At 38.8% G+C, this 21,916-nt stretch overlaps 1 protein-coding gene across 4 annotated transcripts in view; it reads right to left on the bottom strand.

Annotated features, from left to right (window-relative positions):
• Nucleotides 1-21,916, bottom strand: part of Chrdl1 (chordin like 1) — a 115,775-nt gene that overhangs the window by 72,183 nt on the left and 21,676 nt on the right. For all 4 annotated transcript variants that reach the window (XM_050127217.1, XM_050127219.1, XM_050127218.1 and 1 more), the window contains exons 3-4: nucleotides 16,157-16,269; nucleotides 13,723-13,816 (exon numbers count right to left, since the gene is read on the bottom strand). In XM_050127217.1, the coding sequence (XP_049983174.1) occupies nucleotides 13,723-13,816; nucleotides 16,157-16,269 (207 nt within the window). The remainder of the gene's footprint in view (nucleotides 1-13,722; nucleotides 13,817-16,156; nucleotides 16,270-21,916) is intronic.

Below are 21,916 nucleotides of genomic sequence, written 5' to 3'. Positions count from 1 at the left end.
CTGGATTTTGAAGGTATTATCTACTTCAGGCTTTGATATGGCTCTCTGTCCCATTGTCTATGCCATGAAATACAGAGCCACTCTAGGCTCCTACCTTCACAATGACCCACACTTTCCTATCACTCTGCATGTCTAAACCTTTGTCTTCAGTGGTCCATGCCATCTCTGAAACTGAGAGCCATGATGAATGTTCCCTCCCTAAAGTTGCTTGGCAGATATTTTGTTTCAGTGACAGAAAAGTAACAAATGGACTAGTGCTACTAGCATTTATCAAAATAATGTCTCACATCATCTTCCTTTTTTTCTTGTCAATACAAGTCTCAGTTGTAGCAAGAATTGTCACACATTTTACAATTTGATCAAATGGGTGCAAAATGGCTAACCTTCTCAGTAAAACCCTCGGAGTGAACTGTGGAGAGCCAGGTCTAGATGCTTGCCTTTTATCCCCCTATAACAACACCATCTAGCTTTATGTGAGGGGGAGAGCCTGATCCTTATTAGAACTCAACTTCCCTCTCTTCTAAAAGGGGTCTTGCACAACTTGACTTTCTGAAAGCCAAAAGACTCCCTCTGAATCACTGACCTAAGCCTGGAACTAGATGCCTTCATCCAGATATCAACATACTGTGCCCCTCTGCACCGTGGAAGTCATGCTTCCTATTTCAGCCCAATGCCTTCTTATGAATTCAAAGGCCCTCTTAGAAAACAAAACTTTCTGTGGATCTGTAGACTTCAGGCCTGCTCCGCTTTAACTTTTGGCAAAAGAAGGAAAAGAGACTAAGAGGAAAAAAATCAAGAGAAGGATGGAGAATCAAGAGGTAGGAGAAGAAGAGGAGAGGGATCTAGCAAATTAAATACCAAGAAGAACAAAGTCATAGAAACTGACTGGGACACAGAAAAGGATATGCACACGTGCACTATGCTGGGTTCCCAGATGGCAGTATCCTAAGATCACCTCTGCCTCCAGTCACACTATTTCAAATACATGAAAGCTCCATGTTATTGAGATATGTAATCCTGAGAAATATGACATGTACAGCGAAAGCACAATGCATGGATGATTTTACACCAGTTTGCCAGATCGTCAGCAGGCAAATGCAGTAAGTGCCATGTCAGCCCCAGTCAGTGCTTTCTCTATATACTGGGGGTTCTTACCATACTAACTGTTGTGACACATATGCACATCTCGCTTATAGTCAATATAAAGACCGAACTGCAATATACTGACTTTCAGCTTGTGTCTGCTTCTCTCCTCAAGCCTGGAAGTACCTCCCAGGGACTTTCTCTTGCTGAAGCTCATTTCTGTTTATGTTCCCCTTTTGGAGACAGAAGGCAAAAGTCATTAATCTTTCTGAAGCTGTTGAAGTCCCCTTGGTATTTCTTTCAGCAAGCTCAGTAATTACAGTTTTCCTTCAACATTGTCTCATTGGCTTGATAATCTAATCCTTTAATTATCTTTTTATAATAAAAATCATATTGAATGGTTCCAGACATGATTTCCCTAAGAAAGCTATGGCAGAGAAAGTGCCTTCAGAAATTTATTCCCCTGGATGAAGGGAAACAAGGGCACGTTTCTGGGACTGTGAATTTCCCCAGAGCAACGACAAGCTTCTGCTAATCAGTTTCTAATAGAAGTCTCCCTGACAGTCCCTCAGAGGTGGAAATATGGAATTTTGTGCTTTGTAAAATTCAGCATTTCACAGCCATTAGTGCTAGCTGCCACCTGCCATGGTTGTCTTTGTCATGGCCGCTGTTGTTTTGTAGACTCTTTTTCATCCCACAGGGCACGTGTTCTGAAATACCAACATTTGCTAGATTCCTCCAAGAGTCCTTGGTTATCTCATGAATTCTTTTTCTGTGTTTTGTTACCTACTCTTCACAGCACCCCTTCTCAATTAAAAATGGGTATAGTTTGTCAGATTACTTACTATATACATCCAGACTCTGAATTCTAACTTCAAGTGCCAGAAAGAAAGGAATAGAGGGGGTAAGAGAGGAGAGAAGAGAGTAGGGGAGGGGGAGGCGTTAGAGGAGAAGAGTGAGGGGAGGAGAGGAGAAAGGAGAGGGGAGGAGAAGAGAAATAAGGTTTGGAGAGAAGAGGAGATGGGTGGGAAAGGGAGGAGAGGAGAGGAGAGGAAAGGAGAGGAGAAGCTAGCCATCATGGATGAATTTTGAAGACTATGTTACATGAAATAGATCAATGACAAAAGATCATATAAATGTCTAATTCCACATATGTGAGATACTTAAAATATTAAAATTCACAGAGACAGACCATTGTTAGACATTTGTCAGAAGCTGAGCAAAGATGAAGTGGGGGATCCAGGTTTAATGTATGCAGAGTTTCAGTCTGGGAAAAGGAAAATATTCTGAATAAACATAATGCTGATGATGCTTATATAGCAAGGTCAATGTACTTGAAAGACACAGAATGTAAACATAAAATGGCTGATTAATTGTATGCCATGTATATTTTACATAATAGAAGAGAAAGGAATGAAGTAAACAAAACTTTAAAAATAAAAAGAGAATAAGCAGGAAGAGAGTTGGGTAAGAAGGAAGTAGAACATTTTCCTTCCTTATCTTTGCTTTTTAACTGTCATTTCCCTCCCACTGATGTGAAAATAAAAGATAGGCATGGTGGCATTGACCTGCAATCCTAGCATTCCAGATGTGGAGGTGGTACACACTTCCTGTGGACAACCTGGATGGAGGAAGGTCATTGGTTAATTAAATAAAGAAACTGCTTGCCCTGATAGGTTAAAACATAGGTGGGAGGAGTAAACAGGAGGAAGAGGAAGTGAGGTAAGACTCCTCAGACTCGACAGCTCTGCAGTCTGGAGCAGAGACGCCAGGCTCTGCTCTCCCAGGCAGCCCCGACCCAGGATGGACGTAGGCTAGAATCTTCCCAGTAAGCACACCTTGGGGTGGTTACACACATTATTAGAAATGGGCTAAATTAATATGTGAGAATTAGCCTAGAAGAGGCTAGATAGAACTGGGCCAAGCAGTCTTTCAATGAATACAGTTTGTGTGTTGTTATTTCGGGCATAAGCTAGCAGGCGGCTGGGGTGCTGGGGACGCAGCCCCGCTGCTCTTATTTCAACAGAGGTTTTCCTTAGAAGATGTGTATAGATTCTTTATATTCTCTGCTCAATTCTGAGAGAAGACAACTTCTCCAAACACATCGTAAGCAGTGGTGCAGAAGAATTGTCTGAATTCTGTCAATCATGTTTTAAATAAACACTGATTGGCCAGGCAGGAAGTATAGGTAGGAAAACCAGACAGGAAGTAGAAATGATGCAAGGAGAACAGTTGATTCCTCCCAGTCCTGTGGAGACCACCGAGGAAGCAGGATGTGACCTGCCGGCTGAAAAAGGTATAGAGCCATATGGCTAAAATAGATCAGAATAATGGGTTAATATAAGTCATAAGATCTAATAAGAAACCTGAGCTAATGGGTCAATCAGCTTATAACTTATTGAGATCTCTGTGTGATTTTCTTTGGGGCTTGCTGGCTGTGGGGAACTGGGCAGGACAGAAACCCCACAAGCAGGCCCCATTTGTGTTACAAGCAGAAACACAGATATGGCTGAATCCCTTCTCATCCTCCGGGCCTTAGTGTGCATGTGGAAAAGACAAGGGACAATAAACACATCAAGAAGACATTTACAAAATAGAATACTTAGATGGCCAAATACAGAGAGGAGGTGTATTTTGGAACAGATTTCAATCTTTGACACCTAATGTCTGCCAGTTGAGAAAGTTCCTTTTAGGGAATAGCTGACAGTGAAAAAAAAAAAAAAAAAAAACTAAATACAAAAATCATAAAAAATCATTCTAATAAAGACTTTTATTTACTTTAGTGACTACAAATAATCTGGCAATCCTTTTAGGTTATTGTTATTTTGTATCCAAAACCCTGAACTGAACCTCTTTGGCTCTAGGCAACAGATAGTTACTTTGAGAACATATTGGTTTTAAAATAACCCCAAAGTAAAGGTTGAGAGCTGGCAACATGTCCTAGAAGCTGGTATGTCTTCTGCCATGAATAGAGAACTCCCTGTTGTTAAGCAGAGGCCTGGTGCTCTGCAGCACTGGCTCCTGGGTAAAGGGAGAGCCTGACTCATTAAGGCTCCTTCAATCCCAAAAGGAAGATGGGCAGTGGTGGAGGACGACACCTGACATTAACCTCTGGCCTACACATACAAATATGCATGTACACATATGCATACATGCCCCCATGCAATACTCATATGAACACATACATGACAGATGAATGAACATATCAGAAATCTAGGTTTACACAAGAAGAATGACACTGAAATGATGACAACCTTAGGTGTCTGAACTTGGCAGGGAAATGGGGATGCATGAGACTTATATGCTGGCTTAACAGGACTTGTGTGCACAGATCACAAGAAATAGATGTACTAACCACCTCTTCTGCATACTGCAGTAGGGGACAGGCCCTGGCTGAAGAGTGAGGCCTGCAACTAGGATAAAAACCCACTAAAGGACATTTCACTAATCCATTCCTTAAAATACCCTAGATGTGACTCTTATTGAAAACCAAGTTGAAAACAGACTAAGTTGAAAACACTGATTTTATTTCAAACTATGTTGATTGCTTTTCCCTTTGAGAGTTACATTTGTTTATCAGCAGAAATTCCTGGGCTAATTCCGAGAAATGCCATTCATTTCTGGCCAACAACAAGTCATGAACAATGGGTGGGGTAGAAGGGGGAGCTCCCCACGGAGGGTCTTGCTTTCTGGACATGACTGCCAGGGCCTCTGAAGTGCATGATGGCAGAAGTCTTTGGGTGGGAGTGCTGGGAAAACAGGGGAAGGCAGGCCAGATGGCACACTGTATGCATGCCACTGCAGTCGTAGGGATTGCTACAGGGGCAAAATGTTCTCATCAGGCCCACAGCCTTAGGAAGACTCACAGGGTCCTCTCTCTAGTGTAGTCATACTGAGGACTGCTGGTCTCTTAGTTCTCCTGAGCTCCTTTCTGAGAGTCTCCCTTGGAAGACATTACTTTACTGCCTTTTCCAAATCCAAGCAACGACATTAATAGAGTATCTGGGTTAAATATATGAAACTAACAGCCCAACTGGATCAGAATTTTCAGTGTGGGACCTGACAATCAACATTTTATCATATCCCCCAAGGTTGACCTTCAACATGTTAAGCTATTATAGTATTCATTCAAAGACTTTTGGACAAATAGCCTGTTATGCAAAGGAACACTTCCACACCAAGATACTATATATAAAATTGGCTGTGGTTGCTTATCCATTTGAACTAAGTACATAGGTGGCTAAGGTAGAGAACTGCCATGAGTTTGAAGCCAACTGGCTACATAATGAATCCCAGGGTACAGAAATAGGGTACAGGAATGAAGCCTTATCACAAGCAAACAAACAAAAAGGAGCTATTATTTCTTTCAAATTGTGTCTCATGTATAAGGCTAGCCTCACAGTTTCTTTGTGGCTAAGGACGACCTTGAGCTTCTGATCCTCCTGCCTCTGCTGAGATTACAAGCATGAGGTACCTCACCCAGTTGTATGTGATGCTGGAGATGAAACTCAGTGCTCTATGCAGGTTAGGCAAACAGTCTAAAATTCGAACTGCCTCCTCAGCACCCCCAACAGGTTATTGCTGCAATATGCATGCTTTCAGTGAGTGACATGGTTTAACACTTTCTAAAATACATATCTAAGAACACTAATCCTACAAAGGACTTTACCAAAAGTCCTATGGCTTACCAAGTTTGGGAAACACTACATCCAACGCATGTCTCTGATGTATAATGCATGCTAATATACTAATGATTCTACAAAGTCCTGCTTTGAAAGTAGCCCATTGAAGTCTAATCCTGAAAATCCTAAATATGCTTGACCATACAAATATTTTCCCTAATAAATTCTATTACCAACCCATAAAGTCATCTTTAGAGGAAACTTTGTAAAACATCATCCAGAAACATCATTATAATAATGAAGGCTTTTTAAAAAAATATTTTATTAGTTTTTAATCGTGTATGTGTATGCTGTTTTTACATGTGGTTATGGGCATGTTAGTACAGGAGTCCATGGAGGCCAAAGGAATTGGATCTCCTGGAGCTAGAGTTACAGAGAGTTGTGATCTGCCTGACACGAGTACTAGGGACTGAACTCAGCTCCTTGGGACAAGCAGCAAGTGCTCTCAACTACTAAAGCCTCTCCAAACCCCCAAACGAGGTTTGGTAAATATGTTAAACAAGCGGAAAAATTACTGTGAAGTAGCTGCTGCCTTTTCTGCCTTTGTGAAGAGCTCTGTGTTCTGTCATTGCAGAAGACCAGCAGAAGACCATACTGTTCCTAAAAGCCTTCTTCTTATACGGGAAATCAAACTACTGGTGAAAGGCAAGTCACATGACTAATCTGAAACAAAGTGATAAGTGACACTTCCTTGAAAAAAGATTTAACACTGCATGTTTTAGAAAGTCTCCAAAGATCAGGAATATGAGAAAAGTTATGGAAATAAAGAACATGAATAATTAAAGGAGTCTAGGAGCACTGTCAGGGTACACAGAGGGTCTAGTAATCAGCAGTAGACATGGCCTTTGACAACCTCTACCAATCTGTATAGGAGCGTGCTGATCAGGATGAAGCTCTCAAAGACTACTCCAGCCCTATGTGAGCCACCATACTCCCCTCTGAATTGGTAAGCAAGTCATTAATTAAATGCTTTCCTTTAGAGCTGCCTTGGCTGTGCTGTCCTTTACAGCGATTTAACAGTGACTGAAGCAAGTAGTATGACCATACCGTGGATGTTATTCATCCATAAAAAGGAATGAAACATTGGCACGTGCTATAACATGGATGAGAGCCTTGAAAACATTTTTGCAAGGCTAAGAGAAAGAAGCCACAAGTCAAACTCCACCTACTGAATGAATTCATTACTGAGAACTCATGAATAGTCAAATCCACAGATTCAGAGAGTAGATTAGTTCTTCATAGGAGCCGAGGGTAAGGGGAATGAGAACTAACTATGCAGTGTATGTTTAGGGTAAAGAAATAGTTTGAGGTTTTCAGCCAACACATCAATGACAAGAAAGGGTTTACCAGCAAAGGCAAGTCTCAGCTGAAGCTGACTGGGGAAAAGAAATCTGCATGTGAGTGCTCATGTGCCACTTTTAAAGAGTCACTGAAAATTCAAGGTAAATGAGTTGGTTATTAGAAACTGGACAAGAGATTTTTGTGGCTATGTAGCTGCTTCTAGTGTAAGCAAGATTGGAGAAAACAACTCTTGACTTATAAAATGTATAACTGGAATACTTACAAAACAGTATATTAATAAAATACTAGTGGAACTAAAGGGGCTTCTTACATTTGCAATAAAAGAATATTACAAAAATAGAGGCTCCACCTTGAAGGACAGAAGAGTAAGGAGAGGGTGGTCCAACCAAAACCATGTGTGAAAATGACACAAAGAAAACTGTTACTTTATATGTTAAAGTTAAAAATAAAATTATATAAAATTTGTATTNTGGGCCAAAGAATGCAAGCAGGGAGAGAAAACAGAGATCGTAGAGAAGAGTAAGGAGGGGGTGGTCCAACCAAAACCATGTGTGAAAATGACACAAGGAAAACTGTTACTTTATATATAAAAGTTAAAAATAAAATTATATAAAATTTGTATTTATCAATAGAAAGACAGGGTGAGAGAGAATGAGGTTGAACATGATCTACAAGAAAGTAGAAGAGGAACCATTGAGGAAAAGGAAGGGGATGAGTAGTGGGGAACAGGATAGATGAATGAGGGTCAGAATTACGCAAGTACATACTAGCACATGAATCAAAATGCCCTTCTGAAAGTTATCACTTTGTACAGTGAACATGCCCTATAAAATTGCATATACTAAGAAAAAAGTGAAGATAGACATTTGTTAAAATTAGCTCTCTCTGGCATTACAATCTCTGTGATCTCTTGCCTCACACCCCAACCTCACAACATTCAACAGCTATTCTCCTAGGTTCTCCCAATGCAGCATTTAGCTATGGCTTTCACAGTCCTCTACTTCCTTCTATCACCGTTATCTTTGCTTAGGATTAGGACTATTCTCAGACAGCTTTAATACTGTCCTAATTGATTTTCCTTATTTGGACCTTTTTGTTCTTAATCCCACTCCCTTTAAGAATTCTATCTCTCCCCATTTTAAGTAATGTTTCCAGGTAGAAATTCACCTATTACCTTAGAGCAGAAATGCCTATGTTTGCAAGTTCACTCCCAACTCACATAAGAGAGAACTGAAAGGGGATTTCCAGTCTTTCCCTTATAAGAATAGAGTGTATCACTGGGAAAGACGTTTTCTTACCACACCAGGAATAAAAAAGACTGGGATATGAGAGGCAAAACCACTATGTCCCTATCACTAATAAAATCATGTCAAAGAGCCAAATGTCTTCACACCTAGCAGAAAGAAGAGATTGTGGATTAGGACGCTGGTAACCAGATCAAATCAGCTATTTTGGCCATTTTATAGCAACCCTTTAATAACTGAGGAATGCTGGAACACCTCCAAAGGAACACAAATTTATTAATCCTGAATAGCAAACTCTCATGCAATAAACATTAAGAATCTTATGTAAAAATTATGGTTTAGGATCTTGGTCAGTAGGAAATTCTCTGGGTGGCGAAAGTGTATATAAAATCAAAAAGAAAGAAATTTCATTTTTTCCTGTTCTTTCTTTACTACTTCTTCACCCTAATATTTCGTTGTTATAGACTTCTCCAGAACCACATACAGTCCTGCCTAGAGGTCATCCATGACTCCTGGTAGTTTAGATTCTTCCTAGAATGTTCTAGCCTCTGGGTAATGCCAGCTCCTTCAGGCACAGCAGAGGCTGGTGGTATGGGACCAAATGAAGAAAACACTCCTCGTTTGTTCTTCATGGAAGTCAGTGTGTATTTTCTGCTGGCAGTTCTGGAAAATCAGTCTGCATACGCAGATTTCTGTACTTTACAGGAGCTGCAGGGTACAACCTCAAACATGGGTAAAACCCTTGGGAAATTTGAGAGTAAAGCCTTTACAAAGAAAGTTATGGGAAGAAAAAGAAAAAAAAAAAACAAGTGGGAATATACAGCCTATCTTCTCTAAGCATGATACTTAGAACCCTTCCACTAAGCGTGTCATGAGTCCTCCCTTGTCACAGTGCTTTTGGCCACTATGGAGATCACTGTTTTCACTCTATGGATCATGTTCAACCTCATTCTCTCTCTCCCCTGTCTTCCCATTGATAACTACAGATTTTATATAATTTTATTTTTAACTTTTATATATAAAGTAACAGTTTTCCTTGTGTCATTTTCACACATGGTTTTGGTTGGACCACCCCCTCCTTACTCTTCTCTACGATCTCTGTTTTCTCTCCCTGCTTGCATTCTTTGGCCCAATAGGATTTCCCCTTCTCTTCTCATATCACAGGTGTTGGACTACCTTTCCCATTGCTCTCCCTAAAAGCTTCTTTTTCCTCTTTCATGGGGTCATTTCTAGTTTTCCTTCATCTGTGTTTACTCATGCTCATGCAGATATGCATATACAAGTATTAGAAGCTAGGATACACATAAGAAATAGAAAATAGTACATTTAGCTTTCTGAGTCTGGGTTACTTCGCAGTTCCATTGAGTGCCCTGTATACCCTATAATTTTGTTTTCCTTTATGGCTGAATAAAATTCCATTATAGGTATGTACTACTTTTTCATTGTCTTTTCATCTGCGAGTAATTGTCTAGGCTGACTCCTAGAAGCAGTGAATAGAACAACAGTGAACACGAATGTGTATAAACCTCTGTTCTAGGAGATAAGTGCTGGCTAATATGATAGTTCTAATTGTAGTGCCTTTTCTTTGATCAAAAATTTCTGTGTCCCTGAGGGCATGCGTTTTTCATTCCTAATAAACACTGGAGTGGAAAGAGTATAGAAGTGTTATCAAATTTACTGTCCTGTCTCAAAACAGGATTATGACACTCTATCTCACATGAGTAGGCACTGTTTATTTATAGAAATATTCAGTAAAGAGAATAAGAACCTCCATATAGTAGAATAAAGATAAAAACTGCATAGCAAATTTCTTCCTTTTATCAAATCCCCTCTTGTCCACTATGATTTAAATCGTATGCTCTTGTTTTCTCTTACTAGAACGACAAAGGCAACTGCTTGCACTCTGGTTCAATATGGCAAAGAGAACACGTGAAAAACCCCACGGCTCATTTCCAAATGAAGAACTATGATGATACAAAGCTTAAAAAAAGAATGGAAATTTAAAGGAAAAGAATCCATAGAAATAAAGTGAAATATTTTGTGGAATCAAATGTAGTAGAGTACAGTAATGTTTGAAATCTAACGGTCAGCTTGCAGCTGGGACAACATACAGATAGGTGGAGCTACACAACTAAGGTGCAATTAGAGTCTGTGTATGATTTCTTTGTGATGCTGGGGTTAGGCTTTGGATCTTTATTGTCCCTGAAAGGCCTAATGTTGAAGTCTTCAGTGCTAATATGTTGCACTACTAAGATGGAGCAGAACCTTTAGAGCCTGAGGCCTACTGGAAAGACATTAGATCCTGGCAGGGGGGCATTTCCTTGAAGAAAATATTGAAGTTCTGATCTCTCTTTCTTCTTTGCCCTGCCTGATGCTGCATAAGCAACTTCTTTCACTAAATGCTTCCCATCATGCTAGCCTTCCCAAGTCCAAAAGTGACACAGCCAAATGACTCTGGGCTGAAACCTCTGAAAATGTGAGCTGAAATAACCCTTTTACTTTTCAGTTAATTTGGGATTTCTCACGTTTATTGTCATAACAATAACAATGCGACTAACATGGTTGGGGACCAAAGTCACTTGTCTCACGTCTAAAAAGGCTCCAACATAATTCTGCCTACACTGTGTTGTTCTCCAAAATACACTGGGTATCCAAGGTTGGCAGGTGTAGTTGAGGTCCCACTTCAAGGACATTATGAGGGAATAGTACCTCACATTAAAACAAAAGTAGAAACAAAATATCAAGGCAGGAGGAATCTAGTCTGAGACAAGCAAACTCCAAGGTTAGAACTAAAAGTGTCTGTCAAAAGGCCAATACAATCATTAGTGAAGGAATAAAGGGCTCATTCTAGATTTAAAAAAATCTCATAGAGAATAAGCTTTTAAACATCAGCTAGGAAAACAAGAAAAATTCAGAACTACGACAGGAAACTTCAAAAGCAAATGAGACATTAGGAGACACAGAGGACAAATTAAATGAGGTGAAAATATACATGAAAGACACTTTTAAAGCACTGGAAAGGTTGAGGTAGGATTACCAGGAAGGCCAGTGTGGGAGAGATGGAAGCTTTTCTCAAAAAATTAAATGGGGGCGGTTCAACCTTTGAGTTTTGACACTCACAAGGGTCACATATCAGATAATTAGATATCCTGAATGTCATATATTTATATTGTAATTCATAACAGTAGCAAAATTACAGTTATGAAGTAGCAACGTAATAATTGTATGGCTGGGGATCACCACAACAAGAAGAACTGTATTAAAGGATCATAACATTAGGGAGGTTGAGAATCACTGATAGAGGAGAAATTATTATTTTTATAAAAATGACAACTAACAAATAGATTTCTAAGTACTTTGACTGAAAAACAACCATACCACCAGGCATGATAGGGCACACCTTTAATCTCAGTACTTGGGAGACAGAGACAGGTAGATCTCTGTGAGTTCGAGGCCAACTTGATCTACATAGTGAGTTGTAGGACAGCCAGGACTCATGTAGAGAGATGCTGTTTCAAAAAAAAACCAAACAAATAAAAAAAAACAGCAAAAAGCAATCGTACCAAACAGACTAAAGGAACATAAGTTATACATAAACATATTTTAGTATGCTCATCATAGTAAAAGAGGAAATAGTTCTAGATAAAAAAGGCCTAAAACAGAACTAAAATTAAATAGTTCATTATTTATCAATAAACAAAAGAAGACAGGAAGCCATTTAGAAATAACTTCAAAATGCTGAGGGAAAAGGAGTATGTACCTAAGATTTTATACCCAGTTAAATTATCTCTCAAGGATGGCATCAGACATTTTGTGTGTAAGGGTTAGAGAACATTAGCACTACTACTCATAGAAAGAGATTGCACAATGAAGAAATATTAACTTTCTCAGAAGCAAACTGTAAGAGCAATGAAAGAAAAAACAAAGCTTGTTTATGTGCACTCTAACACTAGCTTTTAAGTCATTTTAGTTTACATTTTCGTCTGGGTATTTACAATCTCAACTCTCTTAACACGTTCCTTTTTCTGTTACAATAGCTGCTAGCCTCTACATTCCATTTTTAGTCAATAATTTTTTTCTACTGATAATCCATGATTTACAAAGTTGTGGTTTAGATAAGATCCTATTACCATTAGGCCACTTTGTGAGACTTCTTAGAGAGGTTTTATAGTGATTTAGTAGGTTAGTTATCTGGCAGACTAAAGAAAAGATCTACAGAGTAGCCATTTACTCAGAAATACTATTCTCTCATTTGCCAGAGCCTTGTGAAATTCAGTTTAAGCAGAAACAAACGAACACATTTAAAAAAAAAAAAGCAAGCTCATGTAGGAATTTACTTTAAAAGGTAACTTTCAGATTGGTCAGTTCCTTGTGTCTAGATGCATGTACTATTATCAACAAAGATTCCAAGAACGATAGATTTGTGTGTGATATTTTGTCACCTTGGAAAAAAATAACTATGTTTTTTGGAATGTATTTACTAGGAGATAAAAGTATAGTTTATAAAGTAGTATCAATAAAGTAGTACACAGTAAATTGAAAGCTTTCAAATAATTTCAAAGAGTTCTCTGACTCCCTAAAGTCCACTCAGGAGCCTTCATCTTGATAATTCTGTTCTACGGCATAATGAATAAACCTAGAAGATCGAAGGGCCTTGATTTGCAGATCTCAAGACTGTTAGATAGCTTTTCCTTGGAATGCCATTGGACTGGCAGACATTCTCTGAATTTCTCCACGGTTCCAGGCCTTCGGTGCAGGAACCAGGCAGCAGTCATTTCAGAATAAAGTGTAATTGAGGGGGGCAAAATACCTCAGAAAAGTTCTCTAAGCACACACTGTAAAAGCAGCCTTCCGAGCGACCATGTGAAAAAGCTTCTAGCTGGCTCTCCCCATTTCTGCTCTTAACAGTGTGTACCTAATAACTGTGTAGTGTGGAGGAGGTGACTGTCCAGCAGGCAGGCAGCTTTATGCTGCCATAAACCTTACTGGTTCAGTTTCTTTGATTTATGAACAGCTTCTCATCATTTTGAAGCTATGCTTGGATGCAATTCCAGCACTAATTGTATAGGACACGTGCCACAATGATACAACCCCCCTGTTACCCACTGCCCAGGGCAGGAAGAGGCTGTTTATAGCTATAATTCCTTTTTCTTTTTTCATTCCCTTTCAAATGATTAAAAGCCTAATGAAAATCTGTTACTGGGTACCCAATAATATATTAGAACCCAGAATGTGTCCCATTTGGGCTATAAAGTGTATTTAGGGGGCCAGCTTAAGTTGTCTAAAAGTGTTCTATTGTTATTTCTGACTGGAAGTTTTCCTTCTAGGGGAATTTAGGAAGATTACCCGGGTTAGGTGAAGAGGAAAAGCAGAGACACACAGTTTGAGGAAAGAGAGGCAGACTGGATTACCTGGGCAACGGGGGCAACACAGATGAGGGATATGCACGGGTGAGAGGCAATGGAGACTTGGACATCTGACTCGGCTGCAAAGCACATTCCCATTCTGAAAGAGAAAAGGCAGAAAAAGAGAGAGAGAGAGAGAAAATGTCTTTCAAAGGTCACTGGGATTCTGCCAGTTTGGGAAACGGTCATGCAGGGACTCACCCAGACAGTGAATAATGCATTCCCAAGAATCTGAATGCAATCATCCTTCTTTAAAAAAAAATAACCAAAAAACCAAACTCCTTTGCTCACTCTTAGCACCTCTGCTGGATTGGTTGGAAGCATATCAGCATACTTTGTCAGAGGCTGGGTTCAACAGTCCCAGTTTTCAAAGCTTCCAATTAAATATGGGAGGCTTCCTCTGGCCTGGCTCTGGGATAGTTCTACCCTTCCCAGTTCTAGCGGCATGACTTTTCCAAGAGCCTATTCTGATTTCATAACCACCTGCCTGATGCCATGGAAGAGAAGGGGTGGTGAGTAATAGGTCCCCAGGGAGCTGCTTCCCAGCCCTGTGCACAGAGACATCCGTAGCATGCGAGTCCTTGCACTCTACGAGAACCAACTCTGCCTTGATTCAGTAGGCTGCGTGACTCCTCTCCTCATTTCTCTTTTCAGCCAACATTTGCTTCTGAGAACAAGCTAGGACTAGAATTTGAGCTGATCAACTAGTATGTCTGGATGAGGCAACCTGGTCCCTGTATGACTTAGAGATACATGAACCCAACTCTGACAGCTCTCAGTCATTGCCAGAACAAAGCAAGCTTTGGAAATATATTTTACATTTACATTTCCCATCCATAATTCATCTGAAGGAAGGGTGACTTTCATCTGTTAGGTTGTTACAGGGTGGCGGGTGATGAAGTCCACAGAGAGAGTATGCTAGTGTGTGATTTGCTGGCATCGGGATCATGTTAACATTTTCACTGCCTTGGAGACTTCAAAGCCTCGGCCTCCAAGGGCTAGCTGTCCATTTCCAATGTACTGAGTCCAGAATCTGACAAAATAATGCCATACCAGGCAGTTAATCAGCTCCCAGATGCTCTTTTTAATACAGACCTTATTCATTTAAAGAGGCAGGCTTCTTTTATCCTGAGTGGAGTCACCTTACTACACCTCTTTCTTCTCCTTGTGTGTCTTCTAGAATAAAGTTTTCTAATATTGCATCTGGAAACAGCAGACAGGCTCTTAATGCACAACACTCCTCAGACTCAGTTGTTCGCAAATTAAGATGAGCTCAGAAACACATCACAAAGCATTGTTCCTGGTGGACAAGAAACCTCAACTTTTAATGTTGTATACTAAACTCTGTTCTAGATACCAGAGATTAATAAAAGCACTGATAACCCTACTGGTAATGATAACAATGGTAATTAGCATTTCTTACTCATTGTTTTATATGAATTAGTGAATTTAATCCTTACTATGATATATGAAATAGGTAAGATATTTATGTCTTTATTTTTGAGACAAGTGGACTCAACTTCCAGAGTGCTGGGATTCACAGGTATGCTCCAACATGCTAGACATTGTTGCCCTGTGTTAAAGAGGAAGCTGAAGGAATCTAAGAGAAGCTATAGGTAAATTACCCAACAACCCATGCATCATAGGTGACCTACGTTAGAGTCTAGAAATTAGTCTACCTCAAAGCTAAACCTCACAAACACTGAATACCACCTGATATTATAATACCTAAAGAGGGCTTTATACGTGGCAAAATTTTGAAAAGCCAGAAGTTCTTTTCAAATGGCAAAAAGAATAGGCCCTGTGAGTGACTGGGCCTGGGAACATAACAGGAGTTACTTACATGAAGCCCTTACAATAGTTCATTCTATGCATTCGGAATTCTCAGTTTTTAAAGATTATATTGAGGCTTTCCTTCCCAAATGGCTTAATGCTGTGGTTTTCATCAAGGCAACTAAACATGTCTGAAGACATTATTTGTTGCCACAATTGGGCTTGCCTCTACTGTCATCTAGAGGGTAGACTCATTTTCCTGCTATCTGATACTTCTACCTTCTCCTACTATGTCCTATACAGGTTGTCTAAAAGGCTACAGAAATCTATTTAAAGTAAATATTCAGATATTTTAAGAAAAACAAACCAAACTTTAACAGGAAGAACATCAGGAGAGATATTCCTTGCAATCTTGTCCCCATCCCTTTCCCTAGCTCCCTCTAAGGCGGGTCTCAAATATGCTTTGTAGCCAAGAATGTTCCTTCTATTTATTCTCCTCCCTGAACCTTGTCTGTGCTGAGATAATGGATGTGATCCATGACACTTGGGGGTTTACTAATATCTTTCATGCTTTTAATCCCCTAGTCTCCCTGGCAAATTGAGCACTGATTACCTCCCTGTGTGCCAAGGAATGTAGCAGGAAATCTTCCCTCATAAAGAATTATACCTCTGTGCAGATGCAGTTCACACAGTAAACCAGTCCGTAAGGTTCCAGGTAGGGATGCCATTTCTCACCCACTCTATACTTCTTGTCTTGAAACACACAATATGTTTCCGAATCTGTTCAAAAGAGGGAAGCAGGGAGAGCAAAGCTGTTAGAAAATATAGGCCAAATCACAAAATCTAAAGACAATCATGAGTTCCATGCGTTTTACTATGTACATCAAGGAAAGAGTCAATGCCTTTACAGATTGCCTACTGCTGGCTCAATGTTTTCTGTATTTTGCTTACTGGATCTTTACAATAACTCATAAATTGATTATTACTATCAGTCTTACCTTATGAATAAAGGCAATCAAGAGACATATAATTAGCTAGTAGCTGAGATGACACTCAAACCCAAGTTGATCTGACAGTGGAATTAAAAAACCTCATGTAATGATCTGTTATAATAGCAAGAAAGGAAAACATATCACTGTTTTTTGATTTCTTGAAAGGTTGAGCTCCCTTTACATAGAAAACAATGAACACTTTGTTTCCATTCTACATACAGATTTTCTTGAGCATGAACTGTCTTCAGTTAGCTCAGTTCATAACTTTTCTTTGTTAAAATCAATTTTCATAGGCCTGGAGATATACCTTATCAACTAAGAGCACTGTCTGTTCTTCTAGGGAACGTGGATTCAATTCACAGAACCAACATGGCAGCTCAAAACCATCTATAACTCTACTTCCAAGCAATCTGATGCTCTATATGAATAGAAGTCTTTGTTGTTTTTTTTATTTTATGTGTATTTGTGTTTTGTCTACATGCATGTCTGCTCACTACATGCATACCAGTACCCATGGAAGCCAGAAGACATTGAATCCCCCAGAACTGGGATTAGAGATGTTTGTGATCTACCATGTTGGGGCTGTGAACTAAATTTGAGCCCTCTACAATAACAAGAAGTGTTCTTAATCACCGAGTCATCTTTCCAGAACCTAAAACTTCTTATCATTGAAATCTGCTTTACAATGAAAGGTATTTGAGAACATTCCATGTTACATGCCATGTTTTACATGTCTTAGCTATCAAAAAGTAGACAGCATTTATTATTTATACTAAGTCTATCACATGAACTCCATATATACTAGTAAAGAAATGAAGCAACTACCACAAGATCCAGTTATATCACTCTTGGGCATATACCCAAAATATTATACATCTCACTACAGAGATATTTGCTGATCTATGACCACTGTGTCTTTATTTATAATAGTCATGAGTAGGATACACCCTAGTTGTCTATAAGCTGATGAATACAAAATGAAAATCTGGTCATTGATACAATGTAGTATTATTCAGCTGTTAAGAAAAATGAAACTCTGAAATGTGCATGGTGCTAGAGCCAAACATCCCTAATAAGGTAACCCAGACAACATTGCATACTTTCTCTTATATGTGGAAGTTAGCTTTTAAGCTTTATATATGTGTATTTTATTTAGAATAATCAAAGTTATTAGGTGGCTAGTAAGGACTTGGTTGGGGGAGGGTATCTTCCAAAAAAGAGAAAATAAAATATAGTGTTTTAAAGGGAATAAAGGCAGACATTTGAATAGATTAGGAGGACTAAATGGGGACAGTGAGAGGGAGGCACATTTAAGGAGGGAATATGGGAAGAGACAACTAATACTGGGAGACAATGCCCCAACTAGATATCTTATACTAACACGCAAAGCCTCCAACATCAGGAATAGGTTATAGACCCCTGCAAACATTACAGGCTATTTCTAAGGCTCCTGGTTACTCACTACAACCTGAGAGTAAGGCCCTGTTGCTGAAGACACCACACACTTATGTAATCCAACAAAGAAAAAGTAATAAAGCTGATACTCAATTATAAGCATCACCCCTATTGACTAGTGTTCATGGTGCTAGAAGGTATTACTCATGCTACCAGAGGATACAAATAATCAGCAATATTACCAAGTTATGAATCCTACGACCTATAATAACAATCTACCTGCAAGATATACTGGTGCAAATTAAGTCTAATATGATATTGAAAGAATAGCAGTTTATGAGCAAGTGGGGCTTGTGTTGGAAATTGAAGGCTAGTTCCTCATGCACTACAATATAACATCATGCATCATTGATGTAATTAAATATGTTTACACACCAAAGGGGGCATATCATTGTTGCTAAAGACTTAGGACCTGAATCTGACAAAATGTTACATTTAGCCATGACAGAAACTCTTAGAAAACTAGGAAGATAACTTCCTCAATCTCATCCATGGCATCTAAAACTTAAACCAAAACCAAAAAACTGTGGCTGACATTATGCTTCTTTCATGGCAAAAAATTGAATTATTTTTCCCTAGGACTGAGAATTAAACAATGATGCCTGTTTTTCCAATGTTAGCCAGGGAAAGCACTTCCAAAACGTTTTCAATATGCAAAGCAAAAATTAAAGTATTTACAGATGTCATTTTCAATAAAAAAATTCACCAATCTATTAAAATGTTGTTATGAATGGTAAGAGAATTTTGCAAGTCTGTAAGATTCAAGACTAACCATATTTACATGTTCTATAGTAAAGAGAAATTGAAGTTTGACAGAGTATGGCAGCTCATGCCTTACACGTGTGGAATAGGGATTGCAGGAAACTTCCAGCCTGTACTACAAAGTGACACACTGTCTCAAAAGGAGATGAAGGCAAATGAACTACAATTAGTACATAAAATATTTACAATAACTTCTCCCAAACATGAACCTTCAGAGGTACACATCTAACAAAGCATATGTAAGTTTCACACCAAGAGATCTATAATATGTTGCTGGAAGAAAAGCAATGACGGCCTAAAGGTTAGATAAATTTATAGTGTTTGTAGATTGGCAGATAAATATTTTTACGGTCTCCATTCTCCCCAAAGTAAATAACAGATTGCATGCAGAGGCAGGTGGATCTCTGGCAGTTCAAGGTCAGCCTGGTCTATATAGTTAGTTCTATGCTAGCCGGGGCTACATAGTAAGACCCTGTCTCAAAAAAAGTACCAACAGAATATTTTATTTTTAAAAAGGTGGGATTCTATTAATACATTTATATGAGAAGTGAAAGTAAATAAAAGAACCAAAATAATTTTGAAGAAGAAAGATGTAAAAGACTTAAAATAAAATTATAGTTTTCAGGATATAAAGTATCATCCAAAGGTTATATAAATAAGATATCAAAATACCTAAATATAGAACCACACATACATTATCAACTGAGTCAACCAAGGTGCAAAGTCAGTTCATTGAAGAAATAAGAGTGTTTTCAACACATTCAGCAAATACTGTGAAATCATTGGAATAGCTGTGAATAATATTTAAAGCTAGCTTATTTTCTATTTCTAATACCACAAATTAAAATGAACAAAAACAAAGCAGGCATGGTGGATCATATCTGTAATCCCAGCAGTTAGAAGGCTTAGACAGGATGATGCTGAATTTAAGTCCAGTATAGGCAATATAGCAAGACCTCGTTTCAAGAAAGGCGGGTATGTATGAAGAGGAATTAGAGCAGGAGGAAATATGATCTCAATGTAGATCATAGCAAAGATGTCAAAAACACATACTAGAGAAAAGACTGCATCTTCAACAAATGGTGCTGGAAAATCTGGGTGTCCACATTCAGAAGAACAAAAGTAGACCCGTATCTAGAACCCTGCACAAATATTAACTAACAATGGTTAAAAAACCTTAATGTGGAATCTAATTAAGGGCAACACTTGAGTAGTAAGGCCTAAAAAATAAAAAAAAATGCTTCTTTACAACAAAGGAGGCCATAAATTGAGTGAAGAGGAAACCCATAGAGTGAGAGAGTAAGAGAGGATCTTAGCCAGATACATATCTGATCGGGGATTAATATCCAGATTATATAAAGAATTTATAAAGTGAAGAGTTATTAGTCTAGAACCATAGTCTATATAACCAAAATCCTAGTACCAGATATGAGAAACGTCCTTTGAATTATCTATTAGTAAGAAGAGTCCAAGACACCTCCCAAAACCAAACAGCTACTGTCATTACCCTTGCTTCCCCATCAGAATTTGACAGTTAAATCCATATTGCTGAAGACACCACATAATTCAAACACAAGACAGGGAGAAACTGGGCTGCAAATTGACCTGGAAGCCTCCTCCCTGAGGACTGGCACTCAAGCTACCAAGGGAGAAAAGCAATCAATATACTCTTACCCAGCTGGGATGCTTAGAAATCCCAACCATATTAGCATTTCTCTATTAGCAGTAACCAATGGCTGGCTGTCTAATTGGACTCAAGCCTGCTCAATGGGAAAGAATTAATGTTCAGTACTCTAAACCTAGCCAAGTAACCATGAGTGGAGAAGTCATGGAACCTAGAGGAGAACCTACTCTTGCCACTTTCTGAAACCAGCATACACTAACTGCATTCTAAGTAGTTGATGCTTATACCCACTGAGATGCATAGCTCTTAGCTCTCATCAAAGAAGCTTCTTTTTACCCCCCAAAAGATGGTGAAACCATTACAGCGAGACATAACTAGTTAAAATGAAGAGAACCAATTGACCATGGGGTAACCATACCCTAAACTCAGGAAAAATTATAAAAAAGACACCAGGAACATTATAAAAACTAGATGGAGAACCAGGATACAGGCTGCAAAAATAGTATCTTCTAGATATGACAGAGAGGCTGCACCTATGACATCTTAACAAAATGGTTGCCTAAACAAGACTTATACAATGACAACACAGATAGACCAGAAGCACTGATGCTGGAAATTTCATAGGACTCCACCCCTAAATGAAGGACTGTAGGTAATTAATTACTTACTGCTAAGGAGGGGAAATCAGACTTCCTTAGGAATAAAGTCCTAAATCAGTAGTTTTCAGCCTCCCCAATGCTGTGACCCTTTCATACAATTTATCATGCTATGGTGACCCCCAACAATTAAATTATTTTTGTTGATATTCCATATCTGTAATTTTCTACTGTAATAAATCATAATGTAAAGATCTATGTTTTCCGATGCTTTTAGATGACCCCTGTGTAAGGGTCATTTGACCCCCAAAGATGTCACAACCCACAGTTTGAGAACTGCTGCCCTAAGTGGTTATACAATTTTGAGTGGTCAGCCCTAAAAATGTATGCATATGAGCAAGATATATGGACTCAGCTTGTTGCATTTATATGTGTGCATGTATATAAACATAAAACAATAATTTAAAAAAGCTAATATGTGAAAGTAGAAATAGGGCTTAGAGGTAGAGAAATAGGACGAATAAAGGGAACAGATAAGACAATAAGGAATTGAAAATGATCAAAGTATATTTTACATATGTATGAAAAGTAATTATGAAACCAATTAGTTTGCATAACTAATAAAAGCTACTAAAGCCGGGCAGTGGTGTCACATGCCTTTAATCCCAGTACTCAGAAGGCAAAGGCAGTCGGATCTCTGTGAGTTTGGGCCAGTTTGGTCTACAGAGTGAGTTCCAGAACAGTCCAGGCTACACAGAGAAGCCTTTACTCAAAGAAACAAACAAAAAGAAGCTAATAAAAATGAAAGAAGGGTAGGTCATAGATTTCGATCTAAAATTTAATATATTGAAATTTTTAGAAGAATGAATAGGAGAATATCTTTGTTATCTAGAAAAAGACTTGTTGATATGCAAGATATTCATCAGTATGGCTATAGGATAGGGCCATTTCAGGCTCCCTCTCCTCAGCTGCCCAAGGATCTAGCTGGGGACATCTCC

Source organism: Alexandromys fortis, unplaced genomic scaffold, assembly GCF_014885135.2.
Source record: "Alexandromys fortis isolate MF-2015 unplaced genomic scaffold, M_Fortis_MF-2015_v1.1 scaffold_200, whole genome shotgun sequence".
NCBI lineage: Eukaryota > Metazoa > Chordata > Mammalia > Rodentia > Cricetidae > Alexandromys > Alexandromys fortis.
The sequence above is the reverse complement of the archived record's forward strand: the minus strand, read 5'-3'. Positions and strand labels throughout refer to the sequence as shown.